Source organism: Pteropus vampyrus, unplaced genomic scaffold (assembly GCF_000151845.1).
Source record: "Pteropus vampyrus isolate Shadow unplaced genomic scaffold, Pvam_2.0 Scaffold340, whole genome shotgun sequence".
Classification (NCBI taxonomy): Eukaryota; Metazoa; Chordata; class Mammalia; order Chiroptera; family Pteropodidae; genus Pteropus; species Pteropus vampyrus.
The window spans coordinates 1,123,553-1,146,627 of record NW_011889121.1 but is presented as its reverse complement, the minus strand read 5'-3'; the positions used below and the strand labels follow the sequence as shown (position 1 = coordinate 1,146,627).

The 23,075-nt window shown below is 34.5% G+C and overlaps 1 protein-coding gene across 2 annotated transcripts in view; it reads left to right on the top strand.

The window, feature by feature from the left end:
- DMD (dystrophin) overlaps positions 1-23,075 on the top strand; it is a 2,089,898-nt gene that overhangs the window by 971,203 nt on the left and 1,095,620 nt on the right. For both annotated transcript variants that reach the window (XM_011378471.2, XM_011378473.2), the window contains exon 43: positions 5,800-5,972. In XM_011378471.2, coding sequence (XP_011376773.1) covers positions 5,800-5,972 — 173 coding nt within the window. The remainder of the gene's footprint in view (positions 1-5,799; positions 5,973-23,075) is intronic.

Genomic DNA, 23,075 nt, shown 5'->3' with positions numbered 1-23,075 from the left:
GAAGAGCGGTTAACAAATAAACATCTTACAGAATGGAAATGGGTGTTGGGGAGGTCAATTCATGGGACATGTAAAAATTAAGAAAGAACTTGACTAAAAAGTTGATACTTACTTTATCATTTTTCCATCACGTTTTCAGGTAAGATAAGGAATTATTTAGGGATAGAAATGGAAATAATAGATTCTATAGTGATCCTAGGGATTTTTATGTCACCATAGCAACTACAGGACTATGGTTTCATTTTTAGAGGGTCAGAAACTGTAAAGATCACTTATTTCTAGATAAACTAAAATAGTAAAAACTAGAAAAGATTTCATCTCTGACTTTAAACTATGGAAACTGCTACAGAATTTTTTTGGTGCATATATCATTTTTCTGTGTGCAATGCCTCAGGGACGAAAGTATGTGTAGGGACTTTAAAAAGGATTTCCTGGACTCCAGCCAATTTTGAAAGCATTTTCTGAGAATGCACTAAGGAGCTATTATCTAGATATCCAGAGAGTATGACATCCCCTGCCCCAGTTTTTGCTTTTTGACTTTCTCATTTAAGATAGAAAGTTTTCTTGCCTTTGCAACATGCCCAGCATTGCTAAAACCATTCATAACTCAATTCTGAACAACTCTACCACTTTCCAGATAATTGGGAGCTCTGAAGAGATTCAGGTTAAAATCAGGAAGCTTTGCAAGCTCAAATCCTCAGGAAGAAACCACATGCACACATATACCCCACATCAAAACCATAAATGGATTACTTTTATTCTAGTGGCAGAGATCCTCCTTCTCTTCTTTTAAATAGTACCCTCGTATGAGATTACAGCCATTCATTTTAAATATTTGGGTTCCCAATGTACAGACAAATGTGGCTGGTTGCCCCAATATGAATTTAAGTAATCAGCCTGTCAGTCTATTTGGTATCAAGTGGAGTACCTGACAAATTTCTGGATCTTTGTCCTTGGGCTAGCAGCTACACTAAAATGGAATCCACAACTCATATCATCAAGAGTTGATCCAGTGCAAGTTGTGGTGAATTAGGCTGCCCAGTTCAGTCAAGTTAACAGAAATAACAAAGAAGTCATGTTGGCACATGTTTCTAGCACCTAACCTAATCAAGCTTGTGGGATAGCCCCAAATATTCTACCCAAATCTCTAGATGCAGAGTCATCAGATGTTCATGAAATTTTGCCAGGTGAATAAAAAGAAAAAGACTATAAGAGGCAAACTTTAGTGACTTCTAGGGCATTGCTAACATATACCACATCCATTCTCTAAAAAAAATTTTTTTCTTATAAGTTTTATTTGTATTAGTAGTAAACATTTCTTCACTAAAGATGTGTCTTGTGTCAAATAATGCAAACTGCAATGTAGTACTAAGCTATTTTCAATTTTGTAGTGAAAGAAAATGACAGTGGAAAACAGTTTGCCCTGTCCAGATTTATATTTTCACACTTTCAAAATGCTAAAATTGCTCTGAGTAAGTTCACCAATGACTTCCTAAATTGCCAAAGCTGACTTTCCCCTCCTGTTTCTAGCTGCATTTGACTTGATGACAGCTCCCTCCCTCCTTCCCGATATTCTTTCTTCCCTTGATTTTGAAATATTTTACTCTTTTAGGTCTCCTTCGAGGTCTGATGAGAGTTACTCTCTAGGCATATTTATATCTTTCCTCAGCCTCTGCCTTCCACAGAGGTTTATCCTTAGGCAACCTTTATTCTCACTCTTTTCACTCTAAAAATCTTTTTCTGTGTAACTTAAACATCTCGTGCAATTAAACAATGTCTATATTCCAATGACTAGCAATTTCGTATGTAGCACTCATAGACGACAGTTTTAACCTGAATTTCTCCAGATAAGTACTCTCACAGAGTATGTCTGTGTTGACATGGCCTCCGTTCTCTCGTATGATAATACTTGACCTGTCAGATAAGTACTCTTACCACAGAGCTAAATTGAGTTGCTTAACAAAAAGAATGGAGCCTTCCAATCACAAGGTGTACATGGACTTGAAGAGAACAATTTGGAATTTTATAAACAACCTCTCTCTCTCTCTCAAATTAATTCACATCAGCATAACCATTGTATCTTACCTTGTTTCTAGCTGATTTGAAAGACCTGGGAACACGCTGCTCTGTTTTTTTTATGTTCTCACTATAAGATTGACTTTTACCCCTTACAACTGGCATTATATTATATTCTCCTCTGTTTCTACAGCTTAGTTCTCCTCCAAGGCAAGCTTTCATGCACTACAGATAGAAGTCTTAGAATGAGGCAGGAAAATCCTCTAAGATCTACGTCTACCTATAACCTTTATACTGCTGCCCAATTCAACTTGAGTTTGCTTTCAGAGCCTGCCTTCTGGGATGCTTGGGATGCTACAAGTTCAGCAAGAGCCACTTTCTATCTAGCCTTCTCTCCATCTCATACATGGTTAAAGTCCTCTTCAATCTTGACTGAAAGTAGGCAAAAGTATTTCTTTTATTGATATTTGTTAAGTTTTTATATCTATATTTATCTACCCTGGCAGGAAACCCGAGATCTCTGAATCAGAGAACATATCACTAATTACTCAACAGCATCGTTACACCAGCTCCCATGCCCCAAATCCCCACAGGAAAATGTAATGAGGGCCAGATGTTTATCATGTGAGTGTTGCAGTACAAGAGAGAAACCCCCAAATTATGAATAAAAGAGCTTATATAAGGAAACTCTTTTATATCTGAGGGGCAGGGAGTGGGAACAGAGAGAGAAAGAGACAGACAGACAGATGGCATAGACCTTTGCTCTGGAATGTAAACAAATCCTCTTCAGGTGGAAAGGAAGGTAGAGGTCTATTATTCTTGGAAGGTAAGTTAGAATGTAAGTAAGCAAAATTCTCCAGAGAGATGACTTTCTGGAACAGCGCACTAGTCTAAACTCCAAGGTGTGTTTGCTATTCAATCATTCTTTAACCTAGTATTGAATTTCTTTGCTCAGAAAGCCCAGACCATGTGGAAATATGAATATATGTATGGTACAAGAGTAGTTGTCATCCTATTCCTCTTCTCAAAATCTGATGCCAATTGCCTATTGGATCTGTACACTCTGATGCCCAAACGCTTTTCAAAATGATTACATCTAAATCTGAACTCATCGCTTACACACACACACACACACACACACACACACACACAAGCATGCATGCATATATGGAACCTGGTCACCCGTTGGAAATCTTTTTATTTGGTGACACCGCTATTCATCTGTATACCCAAGCCAGAAACCTGGGAGTTATTCAAGCCTTTTCTCTTTTTCACCTAACAGTCAGTTCTGCCAATTCTTCATATTTTTAAACTCCTTTTTTAATTCAATGCTATAATGAACACCAACTAGATATTTAATTATATTAATGAATTTCTGTTAATTTTGTAGGTGTCATAATGGAGTTATATGTACTTTCCTTAAAAAGAGTTGATGTATATTGAAAACACATGCTGAAGTATTTATGGATAAAATATTATATCAGTTTATTTCAAAATAATATTTCAAAATAAGTTGAGGAGGTGAATATGTGAGAGTGTAATGCAACAAGGTTGACTGTAGCTTCCTAAGAGGTAGTGCTGGACAATAGGTTCATGGGGACTGTACTATTTTCCTGCATTTGTATATATTTGAATTTTTGTGTAATATTTTTAGAAATCATGGTTTCCCACTTGTTACTGGATTACGTGCAGAATTTTCAAAGCATATCATTAAATCTCTCCGGCCTGTTTCCTGACCCATCTTCCTTTAATTCTCTGCATTTCCAAAACGTCAGCCAAATATGCCTGCTCACGTTCCCTGCCTTAGCATGTGTATAACTCATTAACTATAATGTCCTACCCACTTCAACTACTCATCTGTGTCAACCCTAAATTTTACTTCCTTCATGATCTCTTTCCTGAGCTTGTAACCAAATATGATGTATGATCATTCCTTCTCTGAACTTCCAGAAAATATTTGGTACCACTTAAACCACACATCATATTCTTTCTTATAATCCAGCTGGGGCTTCTACAATTTTATTTTTTCCTTCAGTTCTCCAAACAATACCCTCTTCTTACTACCAGAATAATATCAATTTAAAACGTCTCAAAAACAAACAAATAAAACTGTGCTTCACCTAACTTTGCTTTCTCTGTATTGATCCTTTTACATGGATAAGCTCAATTAACATTTGCTGAATTGACTTTGTAATAATTCAGATGAACAAAATAAATTCATACTAACTAGATCAGCCAAATATGTAATTTTTAGTATTTTTTTTTTGAAAATCAGTATTTTAAAAGATTTTTATTGCATGATGAATTTTTGGTTTTTGATTTTTTTCCATAAATATAGTCTAGATAAAAAATGATGGAGTTAATTTATGGGATATATTTGTTTCTTCATTTATTCAACAAATATGTATTGGTACCTACCATGTGCCAGGATAGTTTTCAGCTCTGGAAAATAACATCCCTGCACTAATAGGGTCTAGCCTAGTGGTGTAGAGAGACCACTAGATATATAATTTAATGTTAGTCATAAGTGACATAAAGAAAAATGAGGAATACAGGGTGATCAGGGCTGCTATTTAACATAGAGTAGTAGAGAAAGTAGTAGAGAAAGCTCCTTTGAGGTGAGAAAGAAGTAAGGAAACCAGACATAAATTTCTTGGAGGAAAAGAATATTTTGGCAGAGAAAACAGTGCAGAAACCTTGAAGCAAGAGTATGCTTGGTTTGCTCAAGGGACACAAAGAGGCTAATGAGGCTGAAATATTGTGTACTTGGAAGAGAGCAGGAAAAGATAAGATTAAAACTGTAGATTGCACACAGCCACATCATATAGAGCTTTGTAGGCCATGGTAAGGATTATGGGTTTGATGAAGAGCCATTGAGGGTTTTGACCAGAAGGGTAATTTGATCTGATTTTATGTTTTAAAAGAATCTAGTTGTTGTCTGGAGAATTGACTGGGAGAGGGTCAAGACTAGAAGCAGGAGAATCATTTATGTAGCTATTGCGATAATCCAGGTGAGATATAATGACAGCTTATAACAGAACTATAGCAGGGGAGGTAATGAGAAAGATTCAAAATCTGCCTATGTTCTGGAAGTAGAGCCAACAGGACTGTCCAATGATTTGAATTCTGGAGGTTAAAAAAGAAAGCTCAAGAATGATTCCAAGGTTGTCAGCCTGAATAACTATTAATTGATATGTCGTTTATCAAAATGCGGAAAACCATGGGAAGAGAAAGATAAGAGGATGCAGTTCAGAATTTAGTTAGGGCCATATTGAGATGCTCATGAGATGTCCAAGTGTCAAGTAAGTAGCTGGGTTTTTTGAGTCTGGAGGTCAGTTGAGGTCAGGGCTGAAGATAAAAGTTTGGAAGTCATTGTTGTGTAGTGGGTATTTACATCAATAAGACCAAGAGAAGTAGTGTCAAAACTATGCTAGAGCACTCCAATAGTAACGATTAATAAGAGGAGAAGGATTCAGCAAAGGGGCCTTAGAGGCAGTAGTCATGAAGGTGGAAGGAAAACCAGAAAGAAGTGTCCAGGTTACAGAAGCCAAATGAAAATAGAGTCTTAAAATGGAGGGAGGGATCGACTGTATCAAGATGAGTGTAGTTTATGCATTGAATTTGAGCATGTTGAAACCAGTGGGCTTCAGCGCTGATGATTTTTTAAAAGTCAGTAATTAAGAATTGCAAGACTGTTACTTCTGAAATTGATACATTTCTTTTTTTCTTTTTCCCTAAACAACTGATTCATTTTTGACTTGTTTTAAAATTTTAACATTACAGAATATAAAAGACAGCCTGCAACAAATCGCAGGGCGGATTGACATTATTCAGAATAAGAAGACAGCAGCATTGCAAAGTGCCACACCTGCGGAAAGAGCGAAGCTCCAGGAAGCTCTCTCACGGCTCGATTTCCAATGGGAAAGAGTCAACAAAATGTACAAGGACCGCCAAGGGTAGGTAACACTTCCATTTTACTAAATTATTATACCTGTTTTTAGGGAACTCTAGAGTTTATTTCAATGTTAGCAATGGAAAAAAAGAGGTGGAGAGGAAGAGAGAGAGGTATCACTATCACTGGAGAAAGTTAAGTGGAGTGAGAACAAATTATTTTGTACTAAAGTTAGCATTATGTTGGAGCACTATATTATCTGCTAAAATTCAGATAATGTCAAAAAAGGTTTGATTATTTAATCGAGTTAATGTAAATACTTGTATAATATAAAATGTATATCTTTGGTCAAACCTGTGTTCTATATATTTATATCAGTTTGATACTTGGATTAATATGTTTAAAATATAAGCTATGAACAAAAAGTTTATTTTCATTTAATTGTTTCTATTTTGAAGGCATTACTTTACATTTTGAAGTCCCCCCACTTACTTTTTTGCTATGAAGAATGTGTTGGCTTGATTTAAAACAGCGTTTTAGTGCTTACCTTAATTAAAAGTATCTAACTTTTTACCAAAATTTTTGAATTTATATACATTCTTCAGCCTCAAGAAGGTAGAGTATTGTTTTCTCTTTTAATTTTAGGTTAAAATTTATAAAGGTCTAATGGCTTTAAAACAATTTGTTTCAACGATTTGTAGTCCTAAGACAGTCTTCTTCATTATTCTCAAGGAAAATCAAATCATTTTTAATAGCTATAGTGAACTTCCTAAATATCTCTCATCTCTGTCCATTTCTAACCTTCCCTCTATTGTAGTTCTTCATTTACTACATTAGATTCTTAAACTAATACTTCTAGCAGAAATCTTGGTTATCTCCAATGAGAATCCCTACTTTGCTCCTAATCACCTTTTATCCAGAGTTGTTTTCCAAAGTGTAAGAACTTCAATACTATAATTTCATTTCCCTTAGAATAAAGTCCATACTCACTAACTGAGCCTATAAAGCCTTCACATGTCCCCTGCTTATCTGGTCAGCCTCACTGCTTTTTAATTCCTGCCTACATTACCGTCCCTCCAATTTCTGCTCTAGCAGTGTTAATTCGATTTGAAGATCTTCATATGTTTTGTTCTCCTTCTGGCCTATCTGTCCTTCAGATCTCACCTGAGATGTTCTTTCTTTCTTAAAGTTTACTATAAAGTCTGGAAACTTAGATATTATTTTCACATTTAATGTAATATAATATCAATATACTAGTTATGTAGTTGTAAATGTTGCCAGACTCTGTGGCTCCAAAGTAACCTACTTCTAGAATTTACCACATAGTAATCAATGTGTTTACTTTTGTACCTCCTGCACAAGCTCCTTAAAGACAAGAGCTATCTTTTATTTTGTACAATATGCTTGGTACTAATATAGTACTGAGTACAAAGTGGATGTTCAGCATGTCTGGACTGAAGCCTCCTTTCAGAAACCTGAGAATATTTATCCCTGGCTGGTCTAATAGTTTTATCTCAACTTTCTGGAAAACAGCTGTCCCCAGGGTATCCAAAGCCAGTATTGATAAAACAAACTCAACAACCCTGTACATATGCCATAAAAGACAAACTTATAATGCCACTGTGGTATACCTTCTCTCAATATCCCACACTGAGTCATTATGATCCTCTTATGTAAGCTACTCCAGTGAGGTCGATTTCATCACCCTCTTTTGGAGCGCTTATTCCCATGTTGGGATATTCTTGTCTCTGTCATCTTCTCTCAGACAGTGTTTTCTCTTAGCCATCCAGGCCACTAACACCATCACCTAAGAAACTTGTGGGAGGAGCGGTCATGGGTAGCCAGTGATCACTGTGCTTCTATAGGCATCTACTACTCTGTACTAAAAGCAGTGGTGAAACTTTCTGCTTTCTGAGGCTGCTCCCATACTTTATATATGTCACCTTTATCCAGTGAGCTAGTTATTCCCTTCTCACCAGGTCATATAGATGCTTTCCTTTCAGTTCACCTTTAACCGTAGACTTTAAAAGAAGCAGAAACACCAATGTCATTCCATAGAGAGGGTAAACTGAAATTTCACCCCAAACCTGGGGCCTTTCATATGTCTGGCAAAGGATAGAGTTTCTCTAACAGCCTTAGACTCGCTCTTTTCATATCTAGAGGCTGGAAGAGTATCTTAATTTTATTCTAATTGACCTTCTGTAGTAACTGGTGAGGAACTATTAAATATCCTGTCTTTTCGTCTAGTCTCAGATAAAACTGGTTTAAATCATATACAGTCCAAATTGTTTTGGAATCCTGGCTTTGCCACTGATTAGCTTTGTGTCCTTCGGTAAGTTCCTTAACTTTTATGCTCCACAATTCCCTTATCTATAAAATGGGATAAAAATATTTTCTAAGTCATAAGGTCATTATGAGGACTGAATGACAGAGTGCATGTAGAGTGCTTAGAGGATTGCTTATACATGATGATGACTCAGTTAAGCTTGGCAATATTGATGATAAAAATGGTGGTCTTATGGCTCTGATCGTCTTCATGCCTGTTAATTTATTCTGATATTCTTTCGCATTTTTCTGAGCACTATCGAAAAATGAATTAAATTCAGTCCCTGCTCTGAAGAATCCCCCAGTCCTAGAGAGAAAATGAGCAGTCAGTAAAACATGGCTTAATAGATGTAAGCTGTGCTAGATGGCAAGAGCAAGATTCTGGGGAGTGGAAAAGGAATATCTTACACAGGGTCAGTAATAAAGCAAGGTCTGTGAACCATTCGAGGTTCTGAGTTACAGTTAACAGAAAGTGGCTCTGCTAACCTTAGGTAGAATTACACAGTTTATTAGAAGGATATCAGGTAACTCATAGAATCAATGGAAAGGCCTGAAATCCAGCTTTAAAAATGGGCAGAAACTATCAAAGAAGACCAGGCTAGGCATTCAGAAACACATCCAGCATCAAGCCACAAAATGAATCTAAGTAATAAATTGCTTTCAAAGCCATGATATGCTGGTATACTCAGAAGTATCTTTGTCACTGAATAATGTTTGCTACAATCACTGCCAAAAAGTATCTAAATTATTACTTATTTTTGTGTCACTAATTTCAGAATTAAGATTTCTGACAGAACTATTAGTAAGGCAGGGGTTGATATTTTTCTCTAAAGGTTCAGTTAGTAAATATTTTAGTCTTTGCAAGCCATATATCTTTGTTGAAACTATTCAATTTTACTGTTGTAGGTTAAAAGAAGCCATAGATAATATATAAATGAATGGGCAATGCTTATTCTAATAAAACTTTGTTTACAAAGACAGGTGGTGGGCCAGATTTTGCTGGTGGGTCATAAATTGCAGAGTCCTATTATAAGGCAAGCTGAGGTCATATAACTAGGTTCTAACTGCCAGGGGTCAGGGAAAATAAAAAGCTGGAATTTGGGCTTTTTTGTCATGGTAGTTAGGGACTTGTCTCCCACCAAGGCCCATACAATGGTAGATTCTTGAATCCTTAGAAAGATTAGAAGTTATACCTTCATAAATAGACAAATGGCCAGTATAGCCTTCATGTTGGGTTCTCAATAAAAATTTACTAAATTTTTAAATAACCCATCTCGAGGTTAAATCAAAATATTTTTGAGTCAGTAAGAAAGTATTGGTATTTCTTCATATATGATCCATGTATGATAGTATATTATTTAGCTATTGCCATAATACAGTGATTCAAATCCCCCTAACCTCGGATGCAGGTTGCATGTTGCATGTGTCTTTACTCTGGGCCTAAGATGAAGGGCCAGTGGCATGATTTGCTCATGATGGATAATCAGAGTATAAAACAAGCCTAACCTCCCAAGAGCATTTATGGCCTGTGCCATAATATATGTGGACTATGTCAAGTCCACTCACAGTCAATTCGCCAGAGCAAGCCTAATATCCATAGAATTTGGGAAAGTCGTCCCATCCATTAGCAGATGGTGAAGAAGGATGAATATTTGGTGAACAATAATCTAAACTATTAAAGATACTTAATCATTAATAATAAATGATTTTTTTATAGCTAGAAAATACATTAGTGATTTTTGTCCCGCTTTATTTTACAGGAGAGACTAAATCTCAAAGATGTTAAATGACTTGCTCAAGCTCATCCTACATGGAGTATTTCTATTTTACCAAAATATCAAGTTCTACTATGTTTGCATACTCACAATAAGTTACAAATATGACAAAATGTGTTAGACTCTTGGCATTCCTAAGGCATAGGTTCTGAGACCATCATTAATCAACAAATTCATGAATGCCATAATGACAAAACTCACTTATATTAATTTCATAGTGTAAAACAGACATTACTCTTTAGGAGAGGGCAAGTAGAGAATTAAAATCCAGATTGATTTGTGACTGCTCAGTCATTGTCTACTCTAAGAGACCTGCTTCCAATATTGTCTTCCAGCATATAGAATTTCAACATGTGCTTCAGTGAACTTACAAGTTATCAAAATACTAAAAGTGGCTCCTGTCCATGGAAACACAAATAGTGAATATAGTAAACATTAAATCCTTGAATCCCATGTACCATGTATATGGGTAGATATACATATATATAAGATTAATATTTAAATGTATGGGACATTGTTGCTAAATTCTGTTTTCATCTATTTCTTGGTGGGTTACTCATTACTTATAAACGATACCTACAGGAAGCACGTGAAAATAAAGAGAAAATTAACATAATATCTCCTTAGTATTAGAAAAAACTTCCTTTTTTTCTTTCAGAAAAACACTTGAGGGCCTACTAAGTGTCAAGTACTCTGTTGTCTTTTCTTTCTCATACCATTTTTGCTATCCCTTAAACCATTAATAACTTTGCCCCATGTTTAGGAAATGACTCCCAAGCCTAAGGGGATAGCACAGTCCAAATGAAATAATAAAAGCGAAAGAAGTTTCTAGACTACAAATTGCTATGTAGCCATAAGATGGCATTATTGCATAACAACAAGGTTCTAGTCTGACATCAAGCAAGTGATTTTTTTTTTTAAATTGGTATTCCTCCTTAGAGTTGCATTTAGTCAGGTATTTTGGGATGACTCACCCATACATTTAAGTGGTTAAATTCAAGGTGATTCTGAGCTTTAGATCTGATGTAAAGAAGACATGAGACCAAACAATAATTTTTATAATATTGAATTTCTAGAGAAAAAAATATCAAAAATATTGGGAAATGAGTATGAGGGCATTTTAAAAATCAAATTGATTACCAATGATATTTCATTGAATAAAAAATAAGAAAACAGTGTTGTATAAAAGGAGCCAGACACAAAATGATACATATTGTATGACTCTATATACTTAAAACTCAAAAAGAGGCATATCGAGGCTTAAAGGTCAGGTATGGTTGCCTTTATTGGGAAGAATAATTCAGGATCAGGTTCAGGGGTTCTGAGTAACATTTTATATCTTGATCTGGATGCTGGTTGATTAAGATATTTCCTTTAAGAAAGTTTATGGAACTGTACACTTGTGATTTCTACACTTTCTATATGTATGCTGTACTTGAATGAAATTTACACTTAAAATTAAAAAAATAATAAATATATACTTTTTTCAAGTATAGGAAAGACCTAACTCAGAATTTTTCAAAAGGTGCAGCTTTAAGAAAAGCATATTACATTGGTCTAGTTTTGACATTTCACCATGGACCCCTGAACACTTTATAATTGACCAGTACAGACCCTAAGATAAGTATTGTGGGCACCACTGCTCTAAAGAAAGTTTCCTGAATTTACAACCATCATGCCGGGAGCACAGTGCCTCATGTCAATAAGATACTGAGGGTGGTAGAGCTGGAAGCTGCTTCCCCGGTGATTTCTCCTTTGTTTAGTTCCCTTAGGGCCAGGCCCACAGTACTAAAGCACTCAGACTCTTGCTGCCGTTTGTACTGCATGAAGGAAAATGAGACAATGGAAGGAGAGAAAACAGGAATAGAAGCCAAAGAAATCTGATTTGAAGAGAAAGTGCCTTAATCATCTCTGTATTCAGACTCTAGGGAATAAGCATGTGATTTTGCGAGTTTACTCCTCATACAACTCTCTCATAAGCATTTGCTATTTCACTTGTAACTTTTCTGTGAAGACATTCAATACATATTTTTCTCGCATGTCAAGGTGAGGAATGTAACCCCACACTACACACAGAGGGAAAGAATAATATACTAATTCTCATGCCATCACTACAGTTTTATCCTCTAAAGTGGAAGTTGGACAGATGCATAATCAGGGAGCTTTTCCAGAATTGTTCGTTCCCACATGAGACATTCAGATATAGCAGCATTATTAGCCTTTTCTATTTGTCACAATGCCATATGTAGTTGGGAAAATACATGATAAACACACATAGTATCCTGAAAACTCAGGAAAGATTAACATTGTGGTCTTAGAATTAGGCTCTGCTCAATGTAAAGATTTTCATGCAGGATTGGATCTTCATATTTTCTCCCCAAGTATATGTATATGTGCCAATACATAATTCTACTATTGGTTTTTGAAGCTCGTAGAATTAAGAGGTTAAAAAAAAGTCTCTTGGGTAAGTTTTTTACATCTTATTTCAGTGCATCTCTTTGAACTGACCAGGGGAATGAATTCTCATTTATTTATTCATGGGGACGATGTAGGGGCAGATGTGTTAAATAGCAGAAGAAGTAAAGTTTCCTGTGTTCTACTTTAAGGTGCTATTGAGACCATAGTATATGGGGAAGGCTTCTGTTTTGGTTCTCAGCATCAATATATTTTTTTAAATCATTATTTATTGTCACTGATTTTATAGAATTTACTTTTAAAGCTTGTTTAAGAAAATAATACATAATTAACCTCCATAGATATATCAGGAAACATTCTTATACATAGACATACAGACATACTAACTGACCTAAATGCTGAACCTTTAAGTTTTCCCCAGATAAGTAAGTATCTTATTCACTATCTGCTCTTCTACCTTCATCTACATTGATTGGTCTGATTTATTTTATTGGCTTCTGGATGTCAGAAACCACATCAATTTTGCTTCTTTGCACAATGCCCAGTACAATGCATATGGTTAATACTATTTGGTGATAATGATGATGATGAAAACTATAATATTAAAGCATCCATGTCATATATGCCAAAAATAAATCATCAGGTCTTTAAGAAAGGCAAATCTTTCAGTTACCTGTCATTCTCTATAATCTCCCTTCATTCACTAAGTTTAGCCTCTACATCATCTACTCTGCTATATCTGTTTCCTCAGTTTAAGGGTTTGCCCCTCCTGCACACTATCTTCTATTTCGTGCTGTTCTGTTCAAGTGTTTATATTTCTTCCCAGGATTTGTAGAATCTAAACCAATCCATACCAATTGTGAATATCTTTCAGTGGCTAGTTGTTGCCCTTTGAACACTACTGAGAGAGCAACTGTGGGCCAAATAGAGGAGTCTTTGTTTTCACTTAACAGCCCAAAATGAGGTGTATAATTTGACTGCTGATTTCAATTACATGGAGGTTTTTACCACAAGAGGCAAACTTTAAACCGCAAAAATCAGTCCCTTATAGTTGGTGTTAGGAGGTATTTAATGTTAATGTATTGACTATCAAACAGTCTCATTAAAACAAACCAATCATCAATGAAAATATTCTTACCCATAATTCTGATTTTTGAAACTCTGTTTAAAACATGAACTATTCAGTACAGTACACCATTTGAATTAGATCCCTAAACTATCCCTTGATTTATATTTCCTGCTTTACTTATAATTTCTTCTGAATTCTTAGTTGTTGAGAACAGTTGGTGAAGGAACTGAATGAAAGGGATCTATTGTGTTTATTTAATAAAAGGGCATTTGAAATGCATATAATATGTTCGATTCAGCCCATCAACTTATCTTCTGTATGTTTCTATTGCTAGTTCAAAGCACTCAAGAGTTACAGAATGATTTGCTTTTTATGAGAGCCATTTCATACAAAATCATTTGCCTTATATCTTCAACATTTTCGAATTCTTATAAATCTTTACAGTTCACATAGAGGTTAGCTTAAAACTTGCTTCAGATAAGAAATTGACTAGATATAAAATTCACATAATCTCAGAGTTAACCATAGATCAATATCCTGAATCTTTTTCTCAAAGTAATTGAACATTTTTGTTTCCCAGGATAGCTGTAGACACACATTTCCATTCTTCACCATAGATGATTCTGCTTCTTCAGTGTACAGGCAGCTATAGTTTGCTTGATTGTTATCTACATAAACTTATATTTTCATTATTACCAAAAGGAAAATGATCTAATATAGAAACCAATTTTATGTCTATAGCTTCATTTTGGAAATAATGCCATTATTTGGCTTTACTTGTATGTTTCCTGACTTTGTCAAGTCACAAATTTTCTTCTGTAAATATATATTTTTTTTCCCTCTACAGAGAAGAGATGAATTTTAGAAGAAAGCAAAACTTCATTAAATGTAATTTTTCAAGAAGTTTTCTTGACTTTATCAATTAGAGTTGTTTATGTTTGTTTGTTTTTGTTTTGTTTTTGTTTTTGTTTTGTTTTGTTTTGTTTTGGCAGAGAAAAAATAGGCTTAAGGTAGCAATGCCTTCACTAAGACAGAAACATATTTCTCACTTCTTAAAAACCTAGGAGTTTACAGTCAAGGCAGGTATGATGGCTTTGTTCATTCCTGTTTTCTATACAGTTATCTTTATATAGTGAGTCCTCATGAACGTGTTACAAGATGGAGTTCTCATGACATCCACAATCCAAGAATGATGAGAGGAATAAATAATGAATACCAATTATATTTTAGAGAGATTTCCTGGAAGAAGCCATGTTTTACTTACACTTATACTTCATTGGCCAGAAGTCAGTCACATGACTACACCTAAGCTGCAAGGGAGGATGGGAAATGTGATATTTATTCCTGGATGTTATATGCTCTGCCAAAACATATACATGTATGGAAAAATGGGAGATTGGTTATTGAAAGAACACTAACAGTCTTCAGTATTTATAGAGAAAACGTGTTTTTTTTTTTTTAGCAGCCTTAAGAAATATGTACAAAGGGTAGCTGAGTCTAGGGTTACTTCCCTACTTTCCCTACTTTCTTACATAATTTTATGAACTCTGCTTCAGCTAACATTTTACTCTGGCTTCCTGAATTCTGCTAATATAAAAGTGGAAGTTTTTCATCATTGTTCAATACCCACTCTTCTTTCTCTCCACATCCTCAAAACAATTTCTCATTAATCAAATTTTGTCTGACTTCCCCGTTTACAAGAAATCCACTGTTTAGCTAAGGAGAGAGATAGATAACTTGATTGTCATAGTGCTCCTTGGTTATATATCACCTACTTACTTACTTTGATGAAGGCTGGTAAATTTTTGCAGATTAGATTGCTAACTCCAAGTATTCCACTATTAAATAAGGATCTAAGCATAAAGCTACAATTATGGCAATGCATAACATTTCAGGACATTTCTTTTTCTGGACATATAAAATAACCTTTCATGAGGTTAAAGAGCTGCTTCTTTTTTAGGAACATACACATGCCATGTATGCTTTCAGTGTATTACATATATGATTTCATCCTCAAGAGATCTGTATTTTACAGATGAGAAACTTGAGGTTTAGAGAGAATAAATAATGTCTCATGCTTGAAGTGTATGCCAGAGACTGTATTTGGACCCTGGTTATGAGCTCTTGTCTGCTACACCCCTTGCTTCCTGTGCATTTCACATAAGATTTCTAATGTTCAAGGATTATGTTCTGTCTTCTAGATGTCATTCTTCAGTAGCGGCAACAGGGAAACATATAAAAAGGTTTTTTTTTTTTTTAATCTGGTTTCTGACAGTACAGTGTTTTAAATAGATGTTTAAATTTTACAAGATGATGTCTTCATGTTCAATATCTGTAGAAGAAATAGATTGTGATTCTGTAAGATGCTTGGCATAGCCAAATGGCGAAGGACCTTCTCAAGGGCTTGAGGAACCCTGACTTGTTCTTTGGCAGCCCGATTCCTACTCACTGTTAAAGACCCAGTGCAAATACCACCATTTAAAATCCTTCACTGGTCTTGATCAATTATTCCATTCTCTGTGCTCCTAGAACTCTTTGTTCATGTACTTCTCTTACAAGTGCTTATCATGAATTTATGTCTTACACAGCTGTGTGCAACTCTACCATTAGAGTTTTTATCTCTGTAGGGCGGAAACTGTGCCATATACCTTTTGTCACCCTAAAGCCAAACAATATAATTTCATGGTAGCTGCTCAATATATATTAACTTTTTCAAATCACTGGGTCATTAAATATAAATGATAAACTGCTCACTCAAAAGTTAATATTTTGGAATGAATAAGGTTCTTGTTTCTTTGATTAACAAGAATTTTATCTCTGTCATACTTTATTCAACAAAATATTTATGAAAGATAATTTTCTTCATATTTACTTTCACTTTTCTATAATAAAACTGAATTATGACTTTGAAGTATGGTTCTAGCAATGTATGAATAATCTGATATCTGATATATTCTTCTAATTATGGTGATTGAGAGAAATAAACATTCTCTCAAAAAGAAATATATACCCATTAGCTACTAAAGTAAACATAACCTTCGGGTAGAAGTCAACAAACTTTTTGTTTATTTGCTTACTTGCTCGTTTTAATTTCTGCTATTCTGGGGGTGGGAGGGTGAGGAATTTGTTGCCATTTAAAAAATTCTAACACTTTAAACAATTGGTTTACTCAGTGAGAATTGCAAATTCTTGCCTATAAGGCAATTTTCACAAGAATTATTTTCTTATTAGTTTTATTTTATCCATGGACCATCTCAAATTCCTCTTGAAAACATCACTTTCCTCAAGGGAAGAGTGCCCATTACAAGCTAAAATGTAGTTTTTGAGAGATTTCAGCTTGAAATAACACATTTTAAAATATTCCATGTGGTTTCATAAAATGGCTAGATACTCAGAAAAATAAATAACAGTTTAGATAGACATTTTAGAAATTCTAAACATTTGAATAATTTGTATATTTGAAGAAATGTAAACTATATTTTTTCACAAAAGGTGAATTTTGTCTGTTTAGTTTCTCTTGAAGTTCTCTCTCTGTCTCTCTCTCTCTCTGCCTTTCTCTAACGTTCAAAGGTGTAGCCCACCATTTAAACTAACAATGGTTATTCTATGAACTTGTTTTGAAGGAATTCTGAGGAAATCAGAGATGTAGTTCTGTAATCTGTATGAGTACCTTCCATAAAATACTAGCACCATGATTAGAACATAGATGCCAACTCTCTTTTTTGTCATATCCCTTTTTCCTTATCTCCCTAGGAGTGATCCAAGGTAGCTGTCTGTTGGGCCCCACTGGATCTGTCAGTATTGGTCAGCTGCTGTCACAATAATTCTATGTAACACACATTCTCCAAAATAACAGTAGGCTATTATTCTCATGCTTACAGGGATACTGTAAGCCAACTCTATAACATCCTGTGGGATGGTAGGTTGAATGAATAGGCCTGATGTGTTTTACTCAGGGACCCAGGTCTGAAACAATTCATATGGCAAGCCCAAAGTCTCAGAGCAGAAGTGCATATTTTACTCATTGCGAAGCCATGTCAAGAGTGAGGATACATAATACTACTATAGAATAGAATTAGGGATAACAATTTAAAATACTACAATACCCTAGTAGAATATTACAGCATTGTTTAACATTTCTAATGGAACACATAACTTTCTGAGTCAGCCCAATCTACAATTTGTTGATTCCACTTGCAAGTGTATCCTGAATCCATTTTTCCACAATTTATCTCTAATCTACTGTGTTAGGTATAATTTTATTTAAAAAAAAAAACTATAATATTATTAAGCAGAAATTTAAAGTCTCCTGAAAAAATAGGATATAGAAACAAACTCGAAAATGCAGTTTTATTTACCAACTTGAGAATTTCCTTGTGCTTCGTCACACTTGTGGAAGTTACATTTCTGAACAGCATCATGACTTTCTATACCCAGCTGTCTGCTGATGGAAATACCATAAGCTGACTATTGCGGCTCATAGTATACCCTTGAAGAAGGCCATCTGGTTTATGTCTCTTGGCAAAATTTGTTTAAAAACAAGCAGCTGCATGACAAAGTAAGAAGGAGTCTCTGTCTAGCTGTGGTAAATAAGTAGGTTTGCAATGCACATAATAAGCATTTTCCAATCTAAGCTAACATTTCTAAAAGGGAAACATTCTTTTCTCATAGATAAACGAAAAATACACAGAATGCAATGAGACAAGCAAGGGACTCCATCAAATTTATATTTTAGCAGCTTAATATTGTGAGAAAAATTAACAAAATAAAACTGGATTTGCGATTAGATACAACCTTCTGATAATAACTGTTTTGTATATTTATATAGAATCTAATGCTTGGAAATCGATATGTTTTTAATTCCTTACATTAAAATTCAAATTTCTTAAAAACCTACCCTTTGAATCCTAACATTAGTTGGAATTTAATGATTCATTGAACACACACTCTCTCCTACTAGGTCTCTGTGTATCCTGTTACACTTACTCCATCTCAAAAAAGAGTACATGTTACATTTTTTGAAAGCATGAATGGAATTTCCAGTCATGTTAAGTGCTTTCCCTTAACTCTATCTAAAGGATCAGACTAGCCACGGTTAAAAATTTATTTTGGTCTTAATAAAATTTTGGAGGTTAAGAATGTTTTAGTTTGGGTTTCTCCCAAAGCTAATCCTGAGACAAGGTTTTGAGTTCAGGTTGTTTATTTGGGAGGTGACCCCAGGAAGCTGTGGTAGAGTAGTGGGGTGGTAAGAAAGAGAAGAGAAATTAGCCTGTCAAGAGTATTATCAAGCCAGCTTGCTGTGGAGGACTGGAGCTTAATTCCGTGGAGAAAGTCTGGGAAATCATAAAACAGGTGTCTTGGAATTACTTTAGGCAAGGGGCGAGAGAGCCTTCAGATTAAGTCATAGAGTTAATGGCTGTTGGACATCAACCAGGGCACACTAGAGTGTCAAGAGTCAAGAGAATGGGTAAAGCTCCAATAGGATCTTTTACAGAATGGAGGAGGGGAGCCTTGTTTTACTAAATAAGGCTGACTGTCCTTCTTTACCCAGTTGTTCACTCTTTTGCTTATTTGTGCTACTTTTCCGATTCCTACTTTCTTTGGATCTTGCCTTATCCTAAGCATTCACATTCTGATGCTTGCATGTCTGTCTCAATCTTCCACATTGACTTGTTTGTTTACTCTTTTACTGACGTTTACCTTTGCTATTTGTATGTACTTAACTGTAGTTAGTTATTTGAATGTATGAATCTTGCTTTACAATTTTAACTGGACTTAGTTTTTTGTTTTTGTTTTTGTTTTTGTTTTTTTAAGGTGAGAATCACACTAGTGACACAATTAGATCTAGAAATTAAAGCTCATGTGTAGACACAGTCTACATAGGTCACTTCTTGAATTGCATAAAAACTGGAAATTGTATTTTTCTTTCACTAATAAATAAATTATTTGGGAGATTAGTCAAAGGATTAATTAAATTTTATCTGTTTGCAAACTTTATTTCAAGTCTTCTGCAAGTTATCCAGCAGTATTGTTTCTAGCATCAAAGGACAAGTTAAAATTATAATAACTTTTTTATGGTCACGTTATCCACAAAGGCCTCTGTTACTCATTTGGATCAGCAGACTACATGCATGGTATTAGTTAGACGTTCATTACTCATTCTAACATTTCAAAGTTAAAGTCCTGGAAGATCAAAAATGTAATTCTTCATATATCTTTTTCTAGAAAAGCTGAAAATAAATTAGTTCTCACTAGGGAAGAATGAAGACAAATTTTACTCATTAGTTAATCTTGCCTCATGATCAGAATTCTTTGGCACATGAAAATCATTTGGTTTATGAGTGGTAATATGAAGAATAATGAGAATGATTAGAGATCTATAAGACTGGACTAGATGACAACAAAAGAAAGAGCAAGCAAGGCTTTTGAAATGTATAAAGAAGGAAGTTTAAGGGACACATAAACAAGGCTTGAAGTATTTTAAGCTTGAAGAACATGGGTAGATGAGATAAGTGAAGCTAAGTGAAAATCCTTCCTTTCCTGAGAAGAGAGAGGATTGAAATTGTGTGAAGGTTTTGTTTTGTTTCTTAATAAGGAAACACCTGCGGCAAATCTGAGGAATTAGAAAAGTGAGACTTTTATAACTGTGATGTTTCAAAGGTCACAAAGGAAATTAAATTGTAGATTGGGTTTTAAAGCACTGAATTACTTCCAGTCCCATTTTTTTTTTTAGGATTCTGTACATAGCAAGAAAATAGATTGCAGCGTAGCTAAAGGGGAACATTTAGATTTTCACTAGTTTTGGTATGGACTATATCAAGGTCTTTTTGGGTTTGGTGACTTATATTAATCATTAAAGGTACAACCAATTACTATAACAAGTTATTATTATTAAACAACCTCTTATTGGCTGGACAAGACTATGTATCTTTTTGAAGTTATAAAGGAAAGGCAGTAAGAAATATATCTTGTATGAAGACTGCTCTTATCAGTCTCATCAATGGGAATAAAATTAGATTCTTTATCTGTACAGCACTTCAATATTTCTGCTTTTGCTTCAAAACATCTTAGTCATAAGTGATATTTTTATCAATGATATTTTCCAAAAAATGTTTCCTAGGGAATAACTATGAATATTAGAAAATATAAACATGAAATGTTTTCCATAAAATAGCTGTCTAAATTATTTTCATGATAGCATTTCTGTCTATGAAGTCTACTCTTAATATCAAACACTGCAAGTAGACAGAACTTAAAATACCTAACTCACAGACATTCTATTATAAATAAGATAATGGAATTTGAAAGCAAAAAGGCAAAAGAAATATGTAGTTTAGCTTCAATAAGTCAACTCAGAAAGTAAAATGTACTGATTATACCACCTCTTTTACATACATGAGTTGTTTTTTTTTACATTGAAGAAACCTATGGACACTTGGTTTTCATTCTGCTGACAGAAATAGTCTCTTGGACTATATGAAAATAGTTTGAAAGACTTTATTTACATTTTTTTCCTCTGGATGTCAAACATATGAAATGATTTTTGAAATCAATATCTAAAAGATAGATGAAAATGGGTAGAAGGAAAGGAAGAATTGTTTCAGTTAACAGGCCATGTTTTCCTGTGTCTCTCATCAGATGAAAGGTATATATTACCACTCAACATCCTGGATGGGCTTCCTGTAGGGGAAATTTTTCTCGTTTTTCATTTGTCTGTCTCTCAGAACTAAGACATGTGTTTCATGTTGCTAGGTAGTAAAAATCAATTGAGATTTTCATGGAAAATGCTCTCTCTTCATCCTAAGAAAAAAATTCTCATGATAATTTCACTTAGTGAGAAGCGACCCTCCAAAAGTTAGCTTCTAGTTAATTCTGTATATGTTAATGTTGTCATTTTAATCAAGTTATAAAATAAATATCCAGGTTTTAATAAAGTAGCAAAATAATAGCCAAGTTCCTGACAGTAACTGTAGTAAAACGTAATTTCTATTGGCATGTGCTCACATTTTGACATGGTAGACTGATCTGGTAAGATTGGTAAAATGTTGTGCCTCCATATACTAAAACTTAATGACAGTTATTCTTCCAAAGCATGACAATGTCCCTAATAGCTGACATTCTGCAAAAGATTCTCTGTTATCACATGCCAAATGTTCACCAAATCTGTTTCTTGGGTTTTCTCTAAAGACTTGTATCCTACGTTTTGTTCCAGAAATCTGATAACGAGGTGAATAAGCAATGAACAAAAATGGCCGTTGTTTTATATAATGAATCTTTCTGAATACTGATAGAAATTTTCATGATATTATTTTATTTATATGATATCTTTAGGTATGTACTTCTGTTCTCTTCATTTAAAATTTTTGACAGATTATGTTGTAGTCATAAATTGGGTTCTCCAAAAAACAGACTCTGAGACAAAGATTTGCATGCAAAAGTTTTACTGTGGAGTATTCTTAAGAATAACACAGGGGAGGGAATAGAGAGAGCAGGATTGAGCAGAGGGAGGAGTTAAAATTGTGTTGTAGTTACAAGAGAGATATCATCTAGTTTTATGTGGAGTTGGGTTGGCCGTTTAGAGTATTTCTGAGTGAGGCAAAGAGGTTGAACCTTTGTAGCCTTAAATATATCTATCAGTCATTCGAATATGAGTTTCCCCTTTACCCTCTTCCAGGCCCTGTAATCTTGGGCAAGAAAGCTTCTATCTTCTGAGGGAAATTTCTGAGAAGGACTGAACTATGATTTGTTAGAGGATAATACTTCCAGAAACTAGAAGAATTAATGCTTCATTTGTAATTGATGAATTTGAGTGGCACACTGCAGTAGTAATTTATCCTTATTGAGGAAGCATATATTGTTTTAAAGTAAATATTTTTTACCTAGTAATGCATTTAGGTAGTGTTAGAGCCAAACTACTAACCTTTTTAATAGCTTTATTGAGGTATAGTTGACATACAATAAACCTCACATATTTAAATATTACAATTTGATGTTTTGACATATGTATACACCAGTGAAACCATTACCACAATCAAGATAATGAACACATTCATCACTCTCACAAACCTCTTCTTGGTAATCCCTCCCACCCCACCCTACCCGTAGGCAACCATTTATCTGCTGTCTGATGCTACAAATCAGTTTGCATTTTCTAGAATTTTATACAAATAGAATCATAAAATATGTACTTTTTTCTGATATATCTTCTTTCACTCACAAGCTACTGACTTTCATTTTGTGGCTAATGTGATTGCTGTGTAAGCGAGTGTACACATTAAATAGGCAATAAAAATATTACAGTGTGAGTCTGATACTAGCTTATGGATCTGCATTAGATATAGAAATATGCCTTTACATTAGGATTAGTACTCAGGTCTCAAATGACTCCTGCCATTTAGTCAGTTATTGCTTTATTTGTAATCAACCTTTTTTTATAAGCCCACCTTCCACCAATTGCATAAAACATATATTTGATCTAATATCTGGTTATAGAAATGGAACATAATTCCTCCAGAAATTATAATGTTCAAGTTTTATAGTTTATTATAATTTATAATTATTTAAGGTATTTAGTCCTGAAATT